Genomic DNA, 26,353 nt, shown 5'->3' with positions numbered 1-26,353 from the left:
TTTAAGAGAGGTGATGGATTCATAGGACATTCATAACTTTAAGACAAAGTTACTAACTACTAATGATCATGTAATGAAGACACAAACATAGATAAGCACATAACATAGAAAACGAAAAACAGAAGAAGTAAGAACAAGGAATGAGTCCACCTTAGTGATGTCCTTGAGCTCTTCTATGTCTCTTCCTTGTCTTTGCTGCTCCTCCTTCATTGCTTTTAGATCTTCTCTGATTTCATGAAGGATGATGGAGTGCTCTATATGTTCCACCCTTAGTTGCTTCCAATAATTGTGTGGAAGAAAATGTATCCCCTGAGGTATCTCAGGGATCTCTTGATTTGCAGTCAAATGTTCTACCACTGAGCTATAGACCCTTGATGGAAGCTTTTGTCTTCCCTTTCCTCTTTCTAGAGGTTTCTCTGGCCTTAGGTGCCATCAATGGTTATGGAAAAAACAAAAAAGCTATGCTTTTACCACACCAAACTTAGAATGTTGCTCGCCCTCGAGCAAAAGAAGAAAGAATAGAAGAATAAGAAGAAGATATGGAGGAGATGGATGGGAGTGTGTATTCGGCCATATGGGTGGGATTGGGTGGGAGAGAGATGTTGAATTTTGAAGGTAGTGGGTGTATGGATGTGAGTGGTAAATGGAAAACAGAAGGGATGATCATGAATGGAAAGAGAGATGATGAGGTAGGTGGGGATCCTGTGGGGTCCACAGATCCTGAGATGATCTTGTGGGGTCCACAGATCCTGAGGTGTCAAGGCATTTACATCCCTGCACCAATTTAGGCATGTAAAATGCCCTTGCACACAACTCTGGGCGTTCAGCGCCAGGTTGGTGCCCATTTTGGGCGTTCAACGCCCCTTTGCTGCCATTTCTGGCGTTGAACGCCAGAACCATGCTTGTTCTGGGCGTTCAGCGCCAGAACTATGCTCTGTTCTGGCGTTTGAACGCCAGACAGATGCTCCTCCAGGGTGTGATTTTTCTTCTGCTGTTTTTGATTCCGTTTTCAATTTTTATATTTATTTTGTGACTCCACATGATCATGAACCTAAGAAAACATAAAAAACAATAAAAATAAGAATCAGATAAACATTGGGTTGCCTCCCAACAAGCGCTTCTTTAATGTCAATAGCTTGACAGTGGGCTCTCATGGGGCCTCATAGATGTGCAGAGCTTTGTTGAGACTCTCCAACACCAAACTTAGAGTTTGGATATGGGAGTTCAACACCAAACCTAGAGTTTGGTTGTGGCCTCCCAACACCAAACTTAGAGTTTGACTGTGGGGGCTCTGGTTGACTCTGCTTTGAGAGAAGCTTTTCAAGCTTCCTCTCCATGGTTGCAGAGGGAGATCCTTGAGTTTTGAATACAAGGGAGTTCTCATTCCATTGAAGGACTATTTCACCTCTGTCAACATCAATCACAGCTTTTGCTGTGGCCAGGAAAGGTCTTCCTAGGATGATGGATTCATCCTCTTCCTTTCCAGTATCCAGGACTATGAAATCAGTAGGTATGTAAAGGCCCTCAACCTTTACTACTACATCTTCTACTTGTCCATAAGCCTGTCTTCTTGAGCTGTCTGCCATCTCTAGTGAGATTTTAGCAGCTTGCACCCCATAGATTCCCAGTTTCTCTATTACAGAGAGGGGCATGAGGTTTATTCCTGAACCAAGGTCACACAGAGCCTTAAAGATCATGGTGCCTATGGTACAGGGTATTATGAACTTTCCAGGATCCTGTCTCTTCTGAGGCAATGTCAGTTGATCCAGATCACTTAGTTCATTGATGAACAAGGGAGGTTCAACTTCCCATGCATCAATGCCAAACAATTTGGCATTCAGCTTCATGATTGCACCAAGAAACTTGGCAGTTTGCTCTTCAGTGACATCCTCATTCTCTTCAGAAGAGGAATACTCATCAGAGCTCATGAAGGGCATAAGGAGGTTCAATGGAATCTCTATGGTCTCTAGATGAGCCTCAGAGTCCTTTGGTTTCTCAGAGGGAAGCTCCTTATTGATCACTGGACGTCCCAGGAGGTCCTCCTCCTTGGGATTCACGTCCTCTCCTCTCCTCAGAGGTTCGGCCATGGCGCTTATGTCAATGGCCTTGCACTCTCCTTTTGGGTTCTTTTCTGTATTGCTTGGGAGAGTACTAGGAGGGATTTCAGTGATCCTTTTACTCAGCTGGCCCACTTGTGCTTCCAGATTTCTAATGGAAGACCTTGTTTCATTCATGAAACTTACAGTGGCCTTAGATAGATCAGAGACTAGATTTGCTAAATTAGAAGCATTTTGTTCAGAGTTCTCTGTCTGTTGCTGAGTTGATGATGGAAAAGGCCTGCTATTGCTAAACCTGTTTTTTCCACCATTATTAAAGCCTTGTTGGGGCTTTTGATCCTTCCATGAGAAATTTGGATGATTTCTCCATGTTGAGTTATAGGTGTTTCCATAAGGTTCACCTAAGTAATTCACCTCTGCTATTGCAGGGTTCTCAGGATCATAGGCTTCTTCTTCAGAAGATGCCTCTTGAGTACTGTTGGATGCAGCTTACATTCCATGCAGACTCTGAGAAATCATATTGACTTGCTGAGTCAATATTTTATTCTGAGCCAATATGGCATTCAGAGTATCAACTTCAAGAACTCCCTTCTTCATAGGTGTCCCATTGCTCACAGGATTCCTTTCAGAAGTGTACATGAACTGGTTATTAGCAACCATGTCAATGAGTTCTTGAGCTTCTGCAGGCGTTTTCTTTAGGTGAATGGATCCACCTGCAGAAGTGTCCAGTGACATCTTTGATAGCTCAGATAAACCATCATAGAATATATCCAGGATGGTCCATTCTGAAAGCATGTCAGAAGGACACTTTTTGGTCAACTGTTTGTATCTTTCCCAAGCTTCATAGAGGGATTCACCTTCTTTCTGTCTGAAGGTTTGAACATCAGCTCTAAGCTTGCTCAGCTTTTGAGGAGGAAAGTACTTGGCTAAGAAAGCCGTGACCAGCTTATCCCAAGAGTTCAGGCTGTCTTTGGGTTGAGAATCCAACCATAATCTAGCTCTGTCTCTTACAGCAAAAGGGAAAAGCATGAGCCTGTAGACTTCAGGATCTACTCCATTAGTCTTAACAGTATCACATATCTGCAAGAATTCAGTCAAGAACTGAAAAGGATCTTCAGATGGAAGTCCATGAAACTTGCAGTTCTGCTGCCTCAGAGAAACTAATTGAGGTTTCAGCTCAAAGTTGTTTGCTCCAATGGCAGGAATGGAGATGCTTCTTCCATGTAAATTGGAATTAGGTGCAGTAAAGTCACCAAGCATCTTCCTTACATTATCATTATTTTCGGCTGCCATCTCCTCTGCCTGTTCGAAAATTTCTGAAAGGTTATCTCTGGATTGTTGTATTTTAGCTTCTCTTAATTTTCTCTTCAGAGTCCTTTCAGGTTCTGGATCTGCTTCCACAATAATGTTCTTGTCCTTGCTCCTGCTCATATGACAAAGAAGAAGGCACAGAAAAATAATAATAATAATAGAGATCCTTTATACCACAGTATAGGGATCCCTTTGTGAGTGGAAGAAAAGAGGGGGAGACAAAGAATGTGATGTAAAGGAAGAAACACAACTGTACCGATGGAAGAGATGTGAGATGAGATGTTAGGATATGAATGAATAAATAGAATAGGATGAGAGAGAAGGAGGGAATTTTCGAAAATTATTTTTGAAAAGGAGTTAGTGATTTTTGAAAATTGGTTTTTGAAAATTTGTTAGTATTTTTCGAAAAATTTTTGAAATCAAAAATAAAAAATAAAAATAATTAGTTAATTAAAAAGAAATTTTTGAAAAAGAGGGGAGATATTTTCGAAAATTAGAGAGAGAGAGTTAGTTAGGTAGTTTTGAAAAAGTTAAGAAACAAACAAAAAGTTAGTTAGTTAGTTGAAACAAATTTTTGAAAAGATAAGAAGTTAGGAAGTTAGAAAAGATATTTTGAAAAGATATTTTTGAAAAAGATAAGATAAGAAGATATTTTTGAAAAGATATGATTGATATTAGTTTTTGAAAAAGATTTGATTTTTAAAATCTCAATTAATGACTTGATTCATAAAAAATCACAAGATATGATTCTAGAACTTAAAGTTTGACTCTTTCTTAACAAGTAAGTAACAAACTTGAAATTTTTGAATCAAAACATTAATTGTTTATGTTATTTTCGAAAATTTGATATAAAAATAAGAAAAAGATTTTTGAAAAAGATTTTCGAAAATAACTAAGAATTTTGAAAAAGATTTGATTTTTGAAAAAGATTTTGAAAAAGATAAGATTTTCAAATTGAAAATTTGATTTGACTCCTGAGAAACAATTTGATTTTTAAAAATTTTTGAAAAAGTCAATCCAAATTTTCGAATTTGATGAGAGAAAAAGGGAAAGATATTTTTTTTTTATTTTTGAATTTTTATGATGCAAGAGAAAAACAAGAAAAATGATGCAATGCATGAAATTTTTAGATCAAAACAATGAATGCATGCAAGAATGCTATGAATGTCAAGATGAACACCAAGAACACTTTGAATGTCATGATGAACATCAAGAACATATTTTTGAAAAATTTTTAATGCAAAGAAAACATGCAAGACACCAAACTTAGAATTCTTTAATGCTTAGACACTAAGAATTCAAGAATGCATATGATAAACATGAAAAGACACAAAACAAAAAAATCATCAAGATCAAACAAGAAGACTTACCAAGAACAACTTGAAGATCATGAAGAACACTATGAATGCATGAAATTTTCGAAAAAATGCAAGATGCATATGCAAGTGACACCAAACTTATGATATGACTCAAGACTCAAACAAGAAACAGAAAAATATTTTTGATTTTTATGATTTTCTAATTTTTTGGTAATTTTTTTTTTTCAAAAATTATATGAAAAAGAAAAAAAATAAGGATTCCAAAATTTTTAATATGAATTCCAGGAATCTTGCATTCTTAGTCTAAAGCTTCAGTCCAGGAATTAGACATGGCTCACTAGCCAGCCAAGCTTTCAATGAAAGCTCCAGTCCAAAACACTAGACATGGCCAATGGCCAGCCAAGCTTCAGCATGTAATTCAGACATGACATGCCTGACATACCCTACAGTCATGTAACAACTGATGGTTGGAAGCCTCAGTCCAAAGGAATTTAGACATGGCTTTACAGCCAGCCAGGCTTCACATGCTTCATGAAACACTAGAATTCATTCTTTAAAAATTTTGAATAAAATTTTTTTGAAAACATTTTTTTTTTTCGAAAACATATGAGAGATTTTTGAAAATATTTTTGAAAGATTTTTTTGAAAAAAAAACGAAAAGAAAATTACCTAATCTGAGCAACAAGATGAGCCGTCAGTTGTCCAAACTCGAACAATCCCCGGCAACGGCGCCAAAAACTTGGTGTTGTTGCCGGGATTGGGATCTCAGACGATTCTTGGTGCCAAACAGGAACAATTAAGTCCCCGGCAACGGCGCCAAAAACTTGGTGCACGAAATTGTGATGTCCAGGCTCGAACAATCCCTGGTAATGGCTCCAAAGCTTGGTGCTTTGATCTTAATTCATAATTGTCACAACTTCGATACAACTAACCAGCAAGTGCACTAGGTCGTCCAAGTAATACCTTACGTGAGTAAGGGTCGAATCCCACGGAGATTGTTGGTATGAAGCAAGCTATGGTCACCTTGTAAATCTCAGTCAGGCAGATATAAAGTGATAATGGTGTTTTCGAATTTAATATAATAAGATAGGGATAGAAATACTTATGTAAATCATTGGTAGGAATTTCAGATAAGCGAATGGAGATGCTTTTCGTTCCTCTGAACCTCTGCTTTCCTGCTATCTTCATCCAATCAGTCTTACTCCTTTCCATGGCTGGCTTTATGTGATACATCACCACTGTCAATGGCTACTTTCGGTCATCTCTCGGGAAAATGATCCAATGCCCTGTCACGGCACGGCTAATCGTCTGGAGGCATCACCCTTGCCAATGGCTTCATCTTATCCTCTCAGTGAATAATATGCTCACGCACCCTGTCACGGCACGGCTATTCATCTGTTGGTTCTCGATCATGCTGGAATAGGATTTACTATCCTTTTGCGTCTGTCACTAATGCCCTGCAATCGCGAGTTCGGAGCTCGTCACAGTCATTCAATCATTGAATCCTACTCGGAATACCACAGACAAGGTTTAGACCTTCCGGATTCTCTTGAATGTCGCCATTATTCTAGCTTACGCCACGAAGATTCTGGTTAGGAGATCTAAGAGATATTCATTCTAGCTTAATTCATGTAGAACGGAAGTGTTTGTCAGGCACGCGTTCATAAGGGAGAAGGATGATGAGCGTCACACATAATCATCACCTTCATCACGTTCTTGGGTGCAAATGGATATCTTAGAAGCGAAATAAGAAGAATTGAATAGAAAACAGTAGTACTTTGCATTAATTCATCGAGACACAGCAGAGCTCCACACCTTAATCTATGGAGTGTAGAAACTCTACCGTGAAAATACATAAGTGAAAGTCCAGGCATGGCCAAGATGGCCAGCCCCTCTGATCTAAGAACCAGACGTCCAAAGATGGTCAAAAAGACTAGTAAAAGGTCCTATTTATAATAAACTAGCTACTAGGGTTTACATGAGTAAGTAATTGATGCATAAATCCACTTCCGGGGCCCACTTGGTGTGTGTTTGGGCTGAGCCTGAGTGTTGCACGTGCAGAGGCTATTTGTGGAGTTGAACGCCAGTTTCTGTGCCAGTTTGGGCGTTCAACTCTGGTTTTGGATCCTTTTCTGGCGCTGGACGCCAGATTTGGGCAGAAGGCTGGCGTTGAATGCCAGTTTACGTCGTCAATTCTTGGCCAAAGTATGGACTATTATATATTGCTGGAAAGCCCTGGATGTCTAATTTCCAACGCAATTGGAAGCGCGCCATTTCGAGTTCTGTAGCTCCAGAAAATCCACTTTGAGTGCAGGGAGGTCAGAATCCAACAGCATCAGTAGTCCTTTTTCAACCTCTGAATCTGATTTCTGCTCAAGTCCCTCAATTTCAACCAGAAAATACCTGAAATCACAGAAAAACACACAAACTCATAGTAAAGTCCAGAAATGTGAATTTAACATAAAAACTAATGAAAACATCCCTAAAAGTAACTAGATCCTGCTAAAAACATACTAAAAACAATGTCAAAAAGCGTATAAATTATCCGCTCATCAAACCTCAAAACAACTGCAATACCAAAAGAAAAGAAAGAAGAGAAGGAAAAAACACAGTAATAGCAGCAGCAATAAAAGAAAGACTATGTGGAGGAAACGCGTGAAGAAGAAGAAGGAACACGAAGAAAAAGAAGTGCGTGATTCAAGCGTATGTTGTGTGAGTGATTTTTGTTGGATTTGGACCAACTTGATTAGATTTGATTGTTAAAAATGCTTGAATGTATAGCGGGATCGATTATAAATTGCTTTAATTTAACCTTATTTGATTAAATTTTAGATGTTTGATTATTATTTTAATTTTATCTTTAAATATAAGCATTATAAATGTATGAGTATATATTCAAATAGGACTATAAAAATTTTTGCATCAAATGTTTTTATCCCATGAAAAATTTATTTAGTTGAGATCTCTAAATTTTATAAAAATAAGATATATAAGTGATTCTCTCTCACTTTTAAAGACCTATTTGTTAAAGTAAAAATAATAAAATTGACTAACATAAAAACTTATATATCTTATTTTTATAAAATTCAAAAATGTCAATATAATACATTTTTTAGGATGAAAACACATAAGGTAAAATTCATCCATGTAATTTTTCATCCAAGTCCATCCAAGCTGGCCCAATACAAAAAAAATCTAATATCATTAAATGAAACATGAAATACATGCGCCCCAAACCCCTGAAACGTTAACATTCATTCACGCCTTAAATATGAAACAACGTTCCTTCTTCAACCGTGAAACCGCTACTGGAGAACTTCGAATCTCTCTCAAAATCTCTCAAATTTCACTCGTGTTCTTTGCCGAAACTGGTTCTACTGAAGAATCGCGAGAAGATTTCAAAAGAAAGAAGAAGAAACAAACAAAAACAAGAACAGAGACTGCAAAAGGTATGATAAAAACTACTGTTCATTTAAAATCTCGCAATCTCGTGTTTCTCCTAGTTGCATTTTAGGTTTACTGGATTGAGTTGCTTCGCTTAGTAGATCAACTTATTCTGATTCAATTTTTTTTGCGTAACTCGGGCATAGGAATGGAAATGTGTTCTTATTTTTATTCAGTTCAGTCGAGTTGTTTATTTTGATTCACTTTATTGTTAGTGTGTTCAGTTGAGTTCTTTTGCATGCAGAAATGCTTTTCTTTCTTATTGAATGTTTATCACGTTTTATTCAGAACATAAATGATATTCTGTTTAGTGGAGTTGGTCATTTTCATTCATTTGATTGTTAAGTGTTCAGTTGAGTTCTTTTGCATGGAGAAATATTTTTCTTGATGATTGAATATTTATCACGTTTTATTCAGAACATGAATGGTGTTCGGTTCAGTGGAGTCAGTAATTTTCATTCACTTGATTGTTAGTGTGTTCAGTTGAGTTCAGTTGAGTCCTTTTGCATGTAGAAATATTTTTCTTGATAATTGAATGTTTATCATGTTTTATTCAGAACATGAATGGTGTTCAATTCAGTGGAGTAGGTCATTTTCATTCATTTTATTTTTAAGCGTTCAATTGAATCCTTTTGTATGGAGAAATCTTTTTCTTGATGATTGAATGTTTATCACATTTTATTCAGAACATGAATGGTGTTCGGTTCAGTGGAGTTGGTAATTTTCATTCACTTGATTGTTAGTGTATTCAGTTGAGTTCAGTTGAGTCCTTTTGCATGCAGAAATATTTTTCTTGATAATTGAATGTTTATCATGTTTTATTCAGAACACGAATGGTGTTCAGTTCAGTGGAATTGGTCATTTTCATTCATTTGATTGTTAAGTGTTCAGTTGAGTCCTTTTGTATGTAGAAATCTTTTTTTTTATGATTGAATGTTTATCACATTTTATTCAAAACAAGAATGGTGTTCAGTTCAGTGGAGTTGGCCATTTTGATTCACTTGATTGTTAGTGTGTTCAGTTGAGTTCTTTTGCATGCAAAAATATTTTTCTTGATAATTAAATGTTTATCACGTTTTATTTAGAACATTAATGGTGTTCAGTTCGGTGGAGTTGGTCATTTTCATTTATTTGAGTGTTAAGTGTTCAGTTGAGTCCTTTTGCATGCAGAAATCTTTTCTTGATGATTGAATGTTTATCACATTTTATCTAAAACATGAATGGTGTTCGATTTAGTGGAGTTGGCCATTTTGATTCGCTGATTAAAATATGCATGCTTGTGCTTGTCGGTGTATTGGGTGAAGTATTGACCAAATTTTTTTGTTCTTACAGCAAAAATAAAAAAGACGATGGTGACAAAAAAGTAGAAGCCACGTTATAACGTAAGCATATGTACACATTAAATATATTTATCCCCTTTCATTCAAATAAACTATGTTTTGTATTATAAATATATTGTGACATACTATTTCAAAACATTGCAGAAAACTCACAATCTCAGATGCCATACAAAGGCAATAGCGAGGGTGTTCAAGGCAATGAGTCAGGAAAAGAAAGATATTGTTGAAGAAATGAGATTTGGTGCGCTGGCACATGTCCCAGAAATGAACGTCTCTCACAACCTCTTGAGAGAGTTGATAGCTTGCTATGATGACTATTATGGATACCTGGACACTCTCTATGGGAAAATATCCATAACTCATGACAAGGTAGCAGCTGCGCTGGGCATAAGTCACGGCGGTAATACACTTTCCACCTTGTGCTTACTTCGGTTCATTGCTTACTTTATTTTCGGTTCACTTGTGTACAGAAAATAAAACTGAGCCTATTTGACTGGTTAAAATATTGTAGAGGATTATTTTCCTAAAAAAGTTGAGTACAGCATACTAAATGAGGCGGACAAGTAGATAATTGACAGCTTCAAAAGTGCTACATTAGCATCTTTGACAAAATCAATCCTCAATATGAGTGTTGATAGGGAGGAGAACCAGCAGAAATTCTGGAGGACTTTTGTTGTCTTCAACCAGAAGTCTTCTTGCTGACGACGACAGTAAGCATGGTCTCCCTGATCCATAAGCCGCTTGCCCCTCGTGTGGACAACATCCAACAGTGGGATTGGGCAACTCATGTCCTGAGCTTCTTGAGGAAAGGGATTGAAAATAGGAGAAAGGGAAAGAAACAGTCCATTGATGGCTATGTGTTTGTTTTGATGCTAATATATTTCCATGAATCCAAGTTCCCTCACTTGGATGCACCAGAGGCTCCCGGGCCACCGTGGGTGGCCCACTGGACACGGAAGATGATGCTCGACTAGATTTCTAAGGAAGCAACGGATACAATGGTAAACTAAACAAAAATTTCCCTTGAAATTTTGTTTCAGATGCTTCTAAAATACTTTGCTAACTAAATAAGCTTGTGTTTTAGGGACTTTTATATAAAGCACAATCAAGGGAAGAAAAGACAAAAGGAAAGAAGGTGGAGAAGAAAAGAATTTTTCTGAAGGAGAAAGAGAAGGGAAAGCGGAAGAAAGAAGAAACGAAAATGTTGTTCTAGATTCTTCTTCGGAAAAATACAATTTTTTTGAACCCGAATCCGAATCTGAATCCGAGAAAACATCGCCGACCAAAGGAATAAGACAATAGAGGCTGGTGAAAAAACAAAATATTGTTTTGATGGATTTGAAAACAACAAGTGAATTTGAAAGCAGTCCCACGGATTCAGAAAGCACAAGTGAATCCGAAAACCAGTAAGTTTGATGTTCATTTGGTTTAATTTTGCTTGTATTTGGTGAAAATTATTCTTATGCGCTTGTTCTTATGTATCGCAGAGAAGAAGAAGAAATTGAAAAAACAGGGACAAAAAGAAGAACAACCACAGAAGGTGGTTAAAAAAGAAAGCAAAAAAAGGAAGCCTGTTCCGATAGATTCGAAGAGCACAAGCGAATCTGAAAAACAGTAAGTTTGGGAATTGATAATTTTCGGTTCATTTATGTGATTGTATAATGTTCATCTGGTTTAGTTTGGCTTTTCTTTATGAAAATTGTTTATGTGTGCTTGTTAAGTAAATTACAGATGTGATATTGTTTTTTGGTATAAATTCGATGTGTTTGTATGTGTTGCAGAGAAAAAGAAATCGAAAAAACTCTGACAGTGAAAAGAAAACAACCAGAAAGGGGTGAAAACAAAAATCAAATCAAGCAAGCTTGTTCTGATAGATTCAGAGAGCAAAACCGAATCTGAAAGGGAGTAAGTTTCCGAAATCATATTTTGGGTTAATTAATACCTTTATTTTAGGTTCATTGATACTTATTTTATGAATTTTCAGAAGTGAACGAGTAAAGGGGTCAGCACTTGCAACTGTTAAAAGAAAAGAGAGCAAAGAGAAGAAATGATGGAGCTTAGAAAACAAACGTTGCTCCGGATGGCTTTGACTCGACAGAGGCGCGAAATGATTATCTGAGACGTAAGAGTCGGTTTCTTATATCGAGTTCTTTTTCTTTGTTTGCTAACTTTTCCTAAAACCTCTTCTAATTCCTCTGGATTTACTGAGTAATATTTATTTATTTTGCTTAGACTGCCAACTGTAAATCTGGACAGCAAACATCTCTTACAGACTCAAACGAGCTCCATACCGTCTGTAAATACCCCAGCCAATACCAGGTAAATTTGTTCATTTCTTTCTTTAAATTCGGTTCATTGGATTCCAAAAATAAATTTGATGTGTTTCTAGACCTCTGCTTTTAATCTTGGTTGTTGATTTTAATTTTGTATCTTTTTTTATTAGGAAAAATACCCCAGAAATCCCGGTAAAAGTTTTTAGAAGAAAGAAAATCCATCAAAAATTGAGTTTACAAACTCCACATGTGTCAGTTGAAATATTTATGTTGGTCTTTTAGATTTAGGTAATAATTTTTGTTTAATTAATCATACGGAATTAGTGTTTAAATGTCAGTAGCACTACACATGATCCTGAACTCCAAATCATTAAGGTTCGAGAAAAAACTCGTTCTCAACCTTTGGATATATGAATTTTTCAATGTGCAGATTTCAGTTTCTCGGTACCTATTCTAATCATTCAACATTGACTTCTTCTTTGTTTATATTCCTTAGATTTCCTATTGCGGTGTCTCTTCCGAGTTCTCTTAAGGAAGAGCTAATAAAAGATGCATTTACTTATGTCCCTTCCGAAAGTATAACGCAAGAAGCTTTTGTTAATGAGTAAGTTGCACATAAAAGTTGCAGGCAGAAATATTTTCCTTGCTGATTGAATGTTTATCACGTTTTATTCAGAATATGAATAGAGTTCGGTTCATTGTTGTTGCTGATTTACATTCACTTCATCCGTATGTGTTCACTTGGGTTCTTTTGCATGTACAAAATGTTTCTCTTGTTGATTTAATATTTATCACGTTTTATTCAGAACATGAACATAGTTCAGTTCATTGTAGTTGCTAATTTTCATTCACTTTTTATATCCCTTTCCTGGATTAATAATCTCCCAGATGAGGGTTTACACTGGGGCAAAACTCTTAATGGAGGGCGGAGAGGGAGAAGAAGCAGAGTATATTAGGCTGAATGGTCAACGTACAAGGTAAAAATCTTTCTCTGCTATAGTGCTATTTTTAATGTGTTTTATTTTGTATACTATCAATCATATTTTACTTATTTCTTGCTTAGCTATGATTGCGGGATGTACGTCATGAAATGGCTAGAAACAATTGATCCTCGAAAGATAAAAAAAGAGAAGAGGTATCAATATAAAAATTGGACACAAGTAAGTAATTTCTAAATTAATGAAATTCATTTCATTTCTTATTTCAGTTGGGTTCATTTCTTATGTAACTCATTCCTTTCAATTGAATTGTAGGAAGAAACTGATGCCTTCAAGTGCGAATATAGTCCAAACATTCTGTTGTACAAACTGAACAAAATCAGAGACCAAGTGATTCGGGCATCTGAAGGCATAAGACTCCCAAAGCCATCTGCTGCCCTCTCCAGCCCTTTTTATAAATTCACATTTGGGGATATAGATAGTAAATATGATATACTTTGTTTGACTGGTTGTAATTAACACTATTTTGTTTTAACTTGTTTAAAAAAGCAAACACTACTTCTTTCAATGTATATATGTGAATATTAATGTAAATGTTATTGGAAATCTAATGTTAATGTATATATCTGATTTAAGATGGATTAGTCCTTGTCCTATCGGTCTGAGATGTTAATGTATAGATCTGTTGGAACTGTCTGGCTGCTATTTTGTTCCAGGCTCACAGTGAATGGAATTAGGGTATTTATCAAACATTAAGATCCCCAAAAACATAAATGAACTGAAATTAATACACTGGATGAACAAAAAAGTGCATATATCAATATAGCAGAGAGCTAATTTTAAAAAAATGTTGCTATCAGTATTCAGTTTTAGAAACACCTGAACACTTTGACATAACAAAATAAATTGACTATTCAATAAACAAAAAAGTGACAATTCAATAAAGAATTTCAGAGAGCTAATATCAAACACAAAAAAAGTGACTATTCAATAAAGACTAACATCAATCAGAAATTAACCCTCCTATAACTGCAATGAACCGAAATTTGCTCATACATGAATGGAAATTTATGTTAATAAAAACTGAAACTCCTCCGAGATAATTCATATTCGGTGCATTGTAAAGGCTGGAGCTTGACTAAACCGTTGATCCGCCGTCTAAAAAGTTCAACTGCAAAAGAGAAAATAAATCATATATTAGCAAAATGCACAAATGAATTTTCCCTAATCGAAAACAAATCAGTGTTACCTTTCTTGGAGCTGGCTTTTTCTTTTTCTTCGTGGCGTTTGAGATCTTTTTCTCCAAGTTTGATTCTAGTCTGTTCTTAGGCCGGCCTCTTGTTCTAATACGTGGGGGGCTTTGAAGGTCGTTCATATTGCTCAACATCGCTTCTTCGTGGGATAACGAACTTTTTCCTTTGCTTCTCGCTTGATATTCTTGCATCTCGGCCATGACATTGTCAAACGCCTGGTACAGAATTTCGGTCAGCTCCTCAGACTCTGATGTAAATTCGTATTGTGCAACTAAAATACCAAATCGTCGAATCTCTTGCTTCTTGGCTCCAATAGAGGCTCATCTTGGATACTCTTGATATGTGTGTGCCTCCTCTTTATATTCTCGCTCCAACGTTCCAATATGTATTTTGGTGCCACGTTATCTACTCACTTGAAGCTTAAGACACCCAGAGAATGGCGGCACAGTGTGCCCCTTGACTTGAACAGCAGGCACTGGCACTTTACTTCTCGTGATACTGCGTCATAAGTAACAAAAAACTTGTTGAATGTGGAGTTGGAAACCTGCTCCATTACTTCGTATGTTGTGAAACCTAGGGTGGAATGCATTGATCTTGTGATGCAGTTCACCTTTCCTCTGAATTGTCCTTGAATTTTCCTGAACTTCTCGTGGGTATACACGTGCTGAAACTGTGCCTCTATTGCTGATTTTGTTGCGCACGGTATTACGGTGTGAAAATCTGCAGCGTCGAATTCTCTTTCTCTTTGCTCTCTGCTTACTAGGCAATTGTCATATTGCTTCACGAATTAACTCAAGGAGTTGTTGCGTGTGATGAACTTGTTGAATAATACGTGCATGCTCTCGCTCCTTTGTGTGCTTTTCATCCCGGTCCAAAAGTGGTGATCCATGTAAACTGGAATCCATATATGGCGATCTTCATATAGCTCTGCAGAATGAACCAAAAACATGAGCCATCATAAACCAAAATCTATGCTCATTTTAACAAAAAAAATTAACGGCATGAAAATAATTCGAATTAAAACCTCGTTTACCTGAGAGCCACTTGTTGCCTCCGAGGCCGTAATTTGTGACAAAATCGTTCCAGTTTCTGTCGAATACGTCTTTTGTGAACGAGTTCCAAACAATGTGGCTCATCTCTTATTCGATTTCTTCGTGTCGCTTGTAGCTGTTTAGTTTGCTTGGGATCTTCTTCATGATGTGCCAGATAAACAACCGGTGAATTGTTGTTGGCATGAACATCTGGATGGGCCTTTGCATCAATGCTAATTGGTCAGTGAGAACGCCTTTTGGTGCCTTCCCTCCCATGCAACGGAGCCAACACTCGAATAGCCATTTGAATGATTGGATGTCCTCGTTTTTCGTTAGAGCGCATCCGAGAAGTGTCGACTAACCGTGGTGATTCACGCTCACAAAAGAACTAAAAACTATATTGTACTTGCAAAAATGGACACTCTCACACAGTTATGAACCGAAATGTGAAGATTCAGTGAACGAAAAGACTTAATTTCGGTGAATCGAATACCTGTGTGTGCTGTAAGTGGTGTCGAATGAAACCATGTCTCCAAAATACTCGCATGCAGCCCTGCTTCTTGCGTCGGCCCAGAATGCATTTTTGATGGAGTGATCGCCTTCGAGGTTAAGCTCGAAAAAGAAATTTTGGTTATTCTCTTTCATTCTTAATAAGTACTTCTCGAATTCTTTAGCATCGTCTTGTTCGGAAACATTCCGTACTTCTCTTGTGATGTAATTTCTCACGTCTTTTTCTATAAAACTTAGTTTCCGGTGACTGCCAGCTGCTACTACGAATGATTGGTAAGTTTTGCTTGGTCTGATTCCAACTTCCTCGTTGGTTTCAATGGTGCGACGCACGAACATGCTTAGCTCTCTATGTTGTTTGAGCATCTTTGCCCGGTCTGGACAGCAGGGGTGCGAATGATTCAGAACAACTTTAGAAATTGTCCAAAGATCGACATCCTTCAATATGTGTACGTAGATCCTAGCTATACAGTTTATGCGCTGAGGGATTTGTCTTCAGAATTGGAGATATCTTGGATTTCCACCTCCTCTCTCTTTTACACATGATTAGTTGATTCTTAATCTCGTCTCCCTTACGAGTCGTTCCTTATTTTGGTAGAAAAACTGGCAAGTTTGGAATAATTTTTGTAGAACTTTCCAACTTCTTCTAGTGTCTTGAAAGTCATCCCGACCTTTGGGACAAATTGTTCATCCACAACACACTTGGTTTGCACAATGAACTGAAGATGTTATTAAGGTGAAATAATTGTATAGTGCTAAATGAACGGAACATTATCCATTATATAAATTCAAAATTCAAACAGCTTTCTGCATAATGAACCGAACACGTTATTAAGGTGAAATAATTGTATAATGCTAATGAATGAAACATTATTCATTATATAAAATCAAATTCAAAACGCCTCTGTTTACAATTTAGAGATTATCAATCCAATTCAATTCAGAATACCTGAGTCCATTCAATTCAATTCAATTCGATTAAAAAAAATCCAAACCTCGTCTGCTTGATTCATTTCAGAAGAATAATTCAAATCGTCCTCATTCAATTGATTTCAAGTTGAATTATTCATTGTGTTAATAGCCTATTGAAATTTGAAGGAGATAAATCCACAGATCGAATAAGAAAACGAAGAAGAATAAGAGGAAGAACGACGAGCAACAAAGAATAACAAGCAGCATAAAAGAAAAAAAAACGACGAGCAGTAAAGATTGCAGATTCGAAAATTACAATGCAAATCGTTAACGCTAAAGAATGTTTATATTGAAGAAGAAGTATTACGTAATTCTGTTATGTTAATAGAAGGAGGAGGGATGAGCACGTGTATTTCACATGACTTGCCGGTTGGGGGGGTGGGGGGAGGGGGGGGCATGTAAAAAAATGTTTAGATGACTTTGTTAAATTTTTTGCATGAATGTAGACAGTGTTGATATTCTAAATGTATTATAAAAAAAAAAAAATCTAATATCCCACTTTAATACATAAGAGGGAAACCCCCAAAATACCCCTACCACTATCACACTACAAATCCCTAATCTTCTTCCACAGCCCCCAGTCTCTCGCTCTGTCATACACTAGAACGACAACTACTTCTTTCTCCAGCATCGCTGCCTCCTCTCCTCTGGTCTTCTGTCCCTCTCTCCGCTGCTGCTGTGCTCTCTTCTCACCCAGTCTCGGTCGCTACCTCTGTACTCTCGCTCCAACCTCCGCACATCGCCGCTGTTCTATCAACCAGCCTCCGCCGCCGCCGCCGCCGCCTGCAAACTATGCTGCTGGCACCGCAACGAACACTGCCTCCTTCAGAAAGTTAGGTATGCGTTCTCATTCTTCATGTTCTATTAGCTGTCCTTTCTCTTTCTGTAACCTAATTTTGTATATATATATATATATATATATATATATATATATTATCCGGGTATTCATTTTTTTTCTCTCTTCCTGTGTAAATTCACTAAATTGAATTAATTTACTATTAAACTATGGTATTTTGTATGGTGTTTTGTGTCATTTTCTGGAGTGAGAGAAATTTTGCATTAGAATTTCCCTAATGGAATGGGCATTGATGGTGTGTTTCTTCTACTTTTCTGTGCCTCTCTCGATATCTTGATTTCTGATTAGTTGATTATGACTATTGAATATTGATGGCTTAATCGGTTAAGAATATGGATTAGTTGAACACATTGTGATAGAGAGCATCTAAAAACACATTGTGATGACTAAAAATGATGTTGTGAGTAGTACTCTGATTTTTCATTAGGGAACATGGAATTAATGTGAGTTGAATTTTCGTAGGTACTCCAAGTTGATTTTGGCAGATGCTACTTGATCGGTTGATCCATCTCTTTACTCCCCTCAATTAGGTTTCCCTTTCAAATAAATGATTCAAATAGTGGAATCATTTTTAATTGTTGTTTTTTGTTTTATTTATTTCGTTACTGATTTGATTAATCTAGAATTATTGTTGAATTTGTTGCAAATAGATATTGAAAGTTGGAGCTTCCTTTGACGTAGATTGGGAGTAGTTATGTTTGTGAATTACTGAGTTGGTGCTATCTTATGAAATTATGGCTTGGTTAGAAATATTGATAGGAATGTTGGTTCAATAAAGATAAACCATTTTGGCTTCTATGACTCATACTAAAAGTAAGCAATATTCATCACGAGTTTTAACTTTATGTCTTATTTTGGCATGTATATGTTTAGGTTGCCAGTGCAATTTATCAAATGGATATTAATGGGCATGGCGATGGTGAGGAGAACGTGGGAGATGCTGCAGAAATATAAATATAGTTATAAGAATTTTGCACTCTAACGACACAACAGGTATGAGAAAAAGTTTCTTTTGTTGTTTGTGGTAGAAATCTACCTGATCAGTGAACTCTTACTCTGTCTATGCTTGAGGAAAACAGAAATGCCATTTTAATTTGCATAATCGTATATCATACAATTTTGTTGATTTATTGATGTTAACCAATGAGGGAAACCAAGTTTCTGTTCACTTGGAATGTGCATAACATAATGATTTGTGATTTGTTATGCTCTTCTCTCTAACATAGATTGCTCTGCTATTATTAATACATGTTGTGAATGTGAGTGACAATGGAGTGTTTGTATGAGATATAGGTGATGATGATTAGTAGTTGGTAAAACAAATGCAAAACAATGAAGGATATTGTTTGTATAAGATTCAATACCAGATTTCAACAGAACTGTTTTGGATTTCTCACACTCTCTTAAATGTTTTTTCTCCCTTCTCAGACTCCCATTTTATAGGAAAAAATTTTGGTATTTGAATGCAGGTAGCTTAGAATATTTCAATATTTGGGGTGCCATTTTTCCACATTAGCTTTCAAAATGCAGCTAGAACAAAGCACATGTGAAGACCAAACTAGTTGGGCAAAGAAAGTGTAGCTGGTCAAACCCTAGCATGTCATTGGAATTTTTTGTATTGTTTTAAGTAGGATAGGAAGTGTATGAATAAAACATGAAGCATGGCATAAATAAAACATTATGCTTGGACATATAACATACGATGGAGGGAAAATGTTGAAGGATATTGTGAGAAAGAATGGATCATTGTCTTAAGAGATGACACATAAGCTATTCACCTTCTGTAATGTTTGGTCTATTAAGTAATAACGTAGATTTTAAATGAAAATAACAAAAAATGTAAAATTTTTAAACTCTGATTGACTGGTATTCCAATTCTTCTCTTTCTTCTATATATCCCGTTTTACGCCACCACCTTCTCACCGTGCTGTGCCGCTGCACGTTGATGCTGCGCATTCATGGCACGAGAGTGTCGCCGCCGGAGAACTCAGCCTGTGCAAGAATTCAAACACACCTCCTTTTGCCATCTTGACTCTCTGCGCTGTTGCTGCAGTGTTCCCTCACCTTGGGTCACTTCTTGGAAGCTGATCCCTATTTTCTCTGATACGAATGTCTATTTCATAACTTCCAGCACTGTATCAACTGTTACATTATTGTAATCAATGAATTTGTAGTTGTTGCATTGTGAAAATGTTGTAACAATTAACACTTACATTACATCTTCTCTATTCTTTAATTTATTTATTTATTTATTTATTTTAATATCAATGAATGAGGTGATATTGTTGTATGTGGAATTAGACATGTATTAACTGAATGTGGGACCAGAAAAAAGAAAGACGTCCTGGGCTGTGTTTATGATTGATTGGCTTTGTTATGTTCTGTATTTGTTCATGGTTTATATTGAGGTAGTCAATAAATAGCTTGAATTCATTATCTGCCCATTTACTTGAGTTTGTAAATGAGTTAATGTGAAGTCTGAAAGTTGAAATGATCACAAGTTGAGAACATCTTAACAGGGACTTAGTAGAGTGAGATTATGCTGATTGATTAGGTTTGAATTAATGTTTTTATATATTTCATAATTTGAATTTTGATGCCTTTTTTGTTCTTCTTTCAATACTTCAATCTATTAATGTAATTGTATTTTGTTGAACCAGTGATGCAGTGCCTCTGGCGAAGTCAGTCACAGGTTCAAGTTTAACAACTATGTTCACAAACCCTTCTGCTGCTGTACGAGCTTCCAAGGTTGCCCTTGTGCATAGTTGTGCTCATGCTCACCAAAGATCTGCTCCCGTACCACTTAAGGAGAAAGTGCTGATCATAAGACCTGAGATTTGGTTTGTGAAGGTTGCCGCAACTCTTTTTGTTTGGTCAAACTCATTGGATAGATTTTTTGGTTATTTTAGTGATCATTTAACTCCTCCACTTGCATCAGAGGTTATCAAACGGCTGAACAATCCCACCTTGCGTTTGAAGTTCTTTCACTTTAGTAGGGAAAGGTTGAACATATCTCACACATACTTGACTTATGATGTGCTATTAAGATCCCTTTGTCAAGCAGGCCTTCACAATTCAGCAACATTAATATATAATTGTATGAAATCTGATGGGAAATTGCCTGAGAGTAAGCTGTTAGGATTCTTGGTTTCTTCTTATGCACTGGCAAACAGATTTGATATGTCGAGGGAATTACTTGCTGAATCTCATTCCAATAAGGCACCTGTGAATGCTATTGTTTATAATAGCTTGTTGAATGTATTGGTAAATCAAAAGAAATTAGATGATGCTGTTTGTTTACTCATGGAGCTTATGAGATTGCAACGTCATCTAGAGACCTTCACCTTCAACATTGTAATGCGAGGTTTGTGCAGAGCTGGGGAAATCAATGAAGCTTTTAAGTTTCTCAATGATATGATTAGCTATGGTTGTCAACCCGATATAGTTACATATAACACTCTTATACATGGTTTATGTATAAATAACAAAGTCGATAAAGCACGCGATCTACTAAAAGATGTTTCTTCAAAAACTGATTTTGCCCCCAATGTTGTAAGTTATACAACAATAATATCTGCTTATTGCAAACTGGGTAAGATAACAGAGGGAACTTCTCTTTTTGATGAAATGGTTGAATCTGGAATTAGGCCTAATACATTTACTTATAATGTGCTTATTCATGGCGTTGCTAAGATGGGTGACATGGCTTCTGCAGTAGCCATGCATGACAGTATGTTTTTTCACGGTTGTCCCCCTGATGTTGTTACCTTCACTTCGCTAATTGATGGATATTGCCGAGCTGGGCAGGTGAATCATGGCATGGACCTGTGGCATGAAATGCTTGCAAGAAATATTTCTGCGAATTTGTATACATTCTCTGTGCTTACTAATGCTCTATGCAAGAGCAATAGGCTACAAGAAGCTCATGACATTTTGAGGCTATTGAAGCAAAGTGAAATTGTTCCACAGCCCTTTATCTATAATCCTGTTATTGATGGATATTGCAAATCTGGGAATGTTGATGAGGCTAATGCAATTGTACTAGAAATGGAGGAGAAGTGCAAACCTGATAAGTTGACATATACCATTCTTATTGTTGGATATTGTATGAAGGGAAGAACACGTGAAGCAATTGGCATCTTTTACAAGATGTTGGAAGCTGGTTGTTCCCCAGATGACATTACTGTTAAAACTTTATGCTCCTGTCTTTTGAAGGCTGGAATGCCTCGTGAGGCTGCTCATATTAGGAAAATTCTATTTGAGAACCAAAGCTTGGGCTTGTCACTGGAAAGATCTTATAATGAAAATATAAATGCAGATATGCCAGTTCTGGTTTATTGAAGTTCTAGTTGCAATTAGACTCTGCCTTGCATCATTTTCCCCTGAGAAATACAATCATCTTGTTGCATGTCACTATTTTTGTAGAGATTATCAAGAGGGGAACTTGAATTGCCAATCCTTCCAACTTTCTGCTGATTCTTTTGAACTTGTGGGTAAATATGCTTCCCTCCACTAACTATTCAAATGAATGCTGAATTTTTATCTCATCACAAATTGGTTATGTTTTACTAATATATTTATTTGTTATTCTTCTTATCATATAGTGATATTTGATTACTATGTTCATTTAAGAGTTCATTACTAAAGAGCACACCGAAATATTGAACTATAATTGAAAGAAATGGAGATAACTGTAATGTGGAATGTTAATTCTTTGTAACTTCACTGTTTAAAAATTGAAGTCATGCTGGAAATTTAGAAGTATATTAATAGTGAGGATATGCAGAGATGGAAACATGTGAAAAATTCAGCAGGAAGGAAGTTTAGGCCTACAATGTTGGTAATAGTAATGATGGGAGATGGTCGCCGATAAAATTAATCAGCGCTGTTCTAACTGGTTAGTGTCTATTTGTTGAAGCTTTCCTTTCGTGCATTATCTGTACTTCCTTGTATGAAAAACAAGTATTAACTTTTGTCAGTATCAAGAAAGGATTAATGAAACATTTACCAAAGAAAACAAATAAGTTACCCCTCAAACAAGAGTTAGGTTCTACAATTTTCAGAGTTTTCATTTTGCTCCTAATAATTTCAAGTATTTACAAATTTTACTTTCAGTCTCTGCGTATTATTGGTCCTTGTTATTATTATTATTATTATTATTATTATTTAAGATTTTAGTCTTTAGTCTCTACATTTGCTATTGTTCAGAAAGATTTGGTCCCTATTTTTCATTAAGATTTGTGTTTTATGGTTTAATTTATTTTGGTGGTGTTCTTACAGGATCAATAGCTAAATGCGATGAAACTATAAGGGAACTAAACCGAGAAAATTATATTGAAAGGACCAAAACTGAAATTTGATGCAACTATATGGACCACATAGATTCCTTCCAAAGTTTTTCTAAAGTTGGTTAGATACATGATACAAAGGTGATTGTCCAATAAAATTCCTCAACGTTGTCTTACCCGTTTTTATTGAAGATTCACATCCATTTGGTGAAACTTCTTTTGTTAGAACTTGAAAATATTAATTATTATCCTTTTTTCTTTTAAGAAAAAGAAGTAGCAGCTTATATTAGTATCTAGAAATGAAGAAGTAACTCTATCCAAAACTGTTAATTTTTTATGGCCTATGAAGTAGCCACATTTGTTGGACACAGCATATGGGTAAGGTCTGAGTTTTCCTGAACTGACTTCAAATTTTTTGGGTTCTCATGTTGGCACAGTGCAAACAGCTATGTTCTACGATTTATCACCATCTCATGCATTCAAGCAATTGTGAATTCGAGACATAATAAAGCATTTGAGTTGAATAATATTGAGAAGTTAAGTAGGCCCCAATCTTACATTATTGATAAGTGGGATAAAAGAAAGGAGGAAAAATGAAAGGGTATCATGAGTTTGAGTTTCGTCCACTATGGAGTTTTGTTGGTTCATAGGGATGAGCTTCTTACAATGTTATCCTTTATAATTTTTCTAAAGCAAGTACTATATGGTTGACGTATGGAGGATATAGATTTTAATTTTATTAGGAGGCACAAATATTGTAGGTCAACTATGATTCTATTAGAACATATAACTTCACAAAACTACTTTCATGAATGAAGTCAATGGGTTTACTTGCAAGGAGTGTCAGTAATTGTAGTTTGTAGAACTTGCATTCTATCCTTGTTGCATATTATTATCCATGCTATTTCTGAACTTCAAAGCAATAGGCAATAACCTTTTGTATCTCCATCAAACTTCGAGAGCCTGCTGTGGTGCTCATCCATCTCCTATGAGAATTACAGAATGGTTGATGTTGAGCTGGCTAGCTGATGCTGCTAGCTTACTTTATCTGCTACAATGCAAATTTGGTTACCTTCATATACACTATACAGCCCAAGGGAATAAATGTCTCCTGAGTCAACCATTTATAAACGTAACTGTTGGAGCAGCTTTTATTAAATGGTTGTCAAACTTAAATGATTAGTTCCATATACATTTATTTTTTTTTAAAAAAAAAATTGTTAGCGTGAATATTTGTTGCCATGATTGCTGCTTCTAAAATATTTGCATCGCCTGCAGTGATGGAAGCCTAGGGTCCATTTCAAAGGGCATTTAAAGGTGTTATACAGATGGCTACTCACTAATCTACTATTCGTTAATTGGAAATGCTATCCCTTGTTTAAAGAAAGTTTTTCACCCAGGTGTGGCCTCCTTTACCTTATTTATAAATTGCGATTTTGTTAATGTTTTGCGAACTTCCTCCGTTAAATTTTAAATTTGTTCTTTCGATGGGGCCAAACCTCATGTTGTTTATTTCTTTTGATAGGAATCAGAGGACCAAATATATTGAGCCTTATTCATTTATTTATTTATTTTTGGGCGGGGAAGCTGTTAATGTCACCTGTTTCCTCTTGGTTACACTCCATATATGGGCACATTAGAGGTAACAGTTTTGATATATGGAGGTAGGATAGGAGAGTGATACCCCTTTTTTTTTAAACTTATATTACAAAACGTGAGGCTTATGTTTGTATTATTTTAGTTTTTGTCTCCGTACAAGAGAACGCAGTGAACATTTTATTTGGTCTTCTGTGGTTAGTTTGGTTCTCCTAAATACATCAAGAATATTCTTTTAATATCAAATTTCATGAAATGATTCTTTTGGAGGTCAAGTTTGTCACATAAGAGTGATAAGGAAGGATCAATATGATGTCATAGGTTGGCAGTAAATTCAAGGCATAAGATTAGTCATTTTTATACTAATGTGTCATATGTTATCTTCTGTCTTTGTACTTAAATTTGGTATCATTTTTTTACATGTCAATCAATACCATATGTAAATCTTTCTTTTTGTTCTGGTACCTTCATATCATTCTTAACAAGTATATAGCTTCTATGAAATTTGACATAGGTGAATCTTTATATCTAATGTATTTATTTTTATGACCAATTTATTTTTAATTTGATGGGTAAGTACATCTAAATTTGTTGTCCATGCATATCGTTTAGGCCCTAAAACATTGTGAACACCTAGGATAAAGAACCCTTTGGCTAAAATTTGAGCAAGCGCTCAGGTACAACTTTTGCATATGGAAAAAGAGATATGTGGCACTCTTAATTCTTGTCACCGGCCTTACTGATCTTAGCTTGTCCAAAAACAAATGTCTTATTCTAGCTGAATAGCACACTTGCACCTTTAGGCTTTAGGGAAAATTATGCAGAATTTAGAATTTTGAGTAAACCCTATATTTCACCCCTGACAAAATATGCAGGAACTATTCTTCTATGTTGAGTTGTAGAGTTAAAACTTTCATGGATGAGTTTGATATATAAAATTCTTCATGGAGCTCAACCACTATATCGTTCTCTCCATACCGAATCTGTGTATTTCCTTATGGCTAAAAAGTCTATACAGAGGAACTAATTACGTTTCTTGGCAAGATATAAGTTTATTACTTTAAAATCTTGAGTCAATTTTACTTTTCTATTCTTTTTAGGGGACAAATTTGGGAATTAGGTGATTTTAGTTTTAATTTTTTCAATGTTTTAAATTTAGCAAAAATCTAATGAGATGGATTGCTTCTCTTTACAGGAATTGTGGTAGCTCCATGGTGTAACATGACAATTGCCTTGCTAATTATGAGTAGGAAAGCTCCCAAGTTGTAGAATTTTATGAGAGCTGTGTAATTGTGATAAAGAAGACAAACTTAAGGGTAAAAAACTAATGGAAGCAAGGAAAGCCCATTCTCCTGGAAATCACTTGCACTCTCCCACTCTGCTTAGTACTTAGAAGTATTTGTAAATTCAAATCGACTAATATTCGTAGTAGGTTATTCCTTGCAGAATAAAAATAATGCAGTTGAGTTTCTGATCATTGTTCTCTAAATTTGTACACACCAATCAAATTTTGCTCTCAAACTATTTTGGTTACGCCATATACAAACATGAATTGTGGTTAGGAGAGGCATACAAATTACTTTTAGCTACTTACTCACACAAGGTGTCTTAAACTTTTTGTATAATACATTTCATAATATTGCACGAAATTTTAAATTTGTATTCGTTAAATGACGTTGATTTTTGGACAGATTTGTTCCCCATGACATCGTCACTTTGTTTTTGGATTTTTTTTATTTAAATTAAAAATATATAATATTTATTGATTTAAATAAAGGTACAACTATTTATTAAAATACATTTTGGTTCACATTTCAGATGCAGTGGGGGAAATTACACTAAAAGCTTATCACGGATGCACTGCTACCGTGTTGTGACACACCACATGCTAGTTATATCTCGGATGTACCCGAAATATGAACAAAACTATATTTCGGATGCAGTGCGTCCGTGATATAACCAAAATTAATTTTTATCCACTGCATCCGAGATATACACAATTAGAGTGATTAGGGGCAGTGCATCCGAGATATGGTCAAGTGTGCATGACAATTTTTATTTATAATCATTACAATATTTTTTTTAATAGACATATATTTACATGGATAAACAAGTCAAATTATATATTTGGATGCACTAAAAAAGAGTCATACATTTGATGAAGGTTT

The 26,353-nt window shown here is 35.9% G+C and overlaps 1 protein-coding gene and 1 non-coding gene across 17 annotated transcripts; both read left to right on the top strand.

Moving 5' to 3' along the window:
* The first annotated feature begins 2,846 nt into the window (after positions 1–2,846).
* LOC112773682 (small nucleolar RNA R71) lies at positions 2,847–2,954 on the top strand. Its single transcript, XR_003188219.1, has one exon. It is a non-coding gene; the product is annotated as a small nucleolar RNA R71 (small nucleolar RNA).
* A 13,935-nt stretch (positions 2,955–16,889) lies between these two features.
* Positions 16,890–25,662, top strand: LOC112769084 (uncharacterized). 16 transcript variants are annotated; one of them, XM_072225847.1, is made up of 8 exons: positions 16,977–17,282; positions 18,175–18,294; positions 19,962–21,794; positions 22,088–22,198; positions 22,582–22,730; positions 23,868–23,989; positions 24,115–24,231; positions 25,381–25,662. In XM_072225847.1, exon 3 carries the CDS (start codon positions 20,011–20,013, stop codon positions 21,640–21,642), a length of 1,632 nt encoding a protein of 543 aa, XP_072081948.1. In that variant the 5' UTR covers positions 16,977–17,282; positions 18,175–18,294; positions 19,962–20,010; the 3' UTR covers positions 21,643–21,794; positions 22,088–22,198; positions 22,582–22,730; positions 23,868–23,989; positions 24,115–24,231; positions 25,381–25,662. The 16 variants fall into 16 exon arrangements, with proteins under 16 accessions (XP_025669278.1, XP_025669275.1, XP_072081948.1 ...); XM_072225855.1 differs by lacking the exon at positions 24,115–24,231 and having other exon boundaries at positions 16,981–17,282; positions 19,962–20,151; positions 20,240–21,794; XM_025813490.3 differs by lacking the exon at positions 24,115–24,231 and having other exon boundaries at positions 16,975–17,282.
* The last annotated feature ends 691 nt before the right edge of the window (positions 25,663–26,353 follow it).

This window comes from Arachis hypogaea, chromosome 18, assembly GCF_003086295.3.
Source record: "Arachis hypogaea cultivar Tifrunner chromosome 18, arahy.Tifrunner.gnm2.J5K5, whole genome shotgun sequence".
NCBI lineage: Eukaryota > Viridiplantae > Streptophyta > Magnoliopsida > Fabales > Fabaceae > Arachis > Arachis hypogaea.
The sequence above is the reverse complement of the archived record's forward strand: the minus strand, read 5'-3'. Positions and strand labels throughout refer to the sequence as shown.

What these genes read in the sequence shown, in the direction of transcription:
- LOC112769084 (XM_025813493.3), top strand. Translation starts at nt 20,011, where the DNA reads ATGTTCACAAACCCTTCTGCTGCTGTACGAGCTTCCAAGGTTGCCCTT.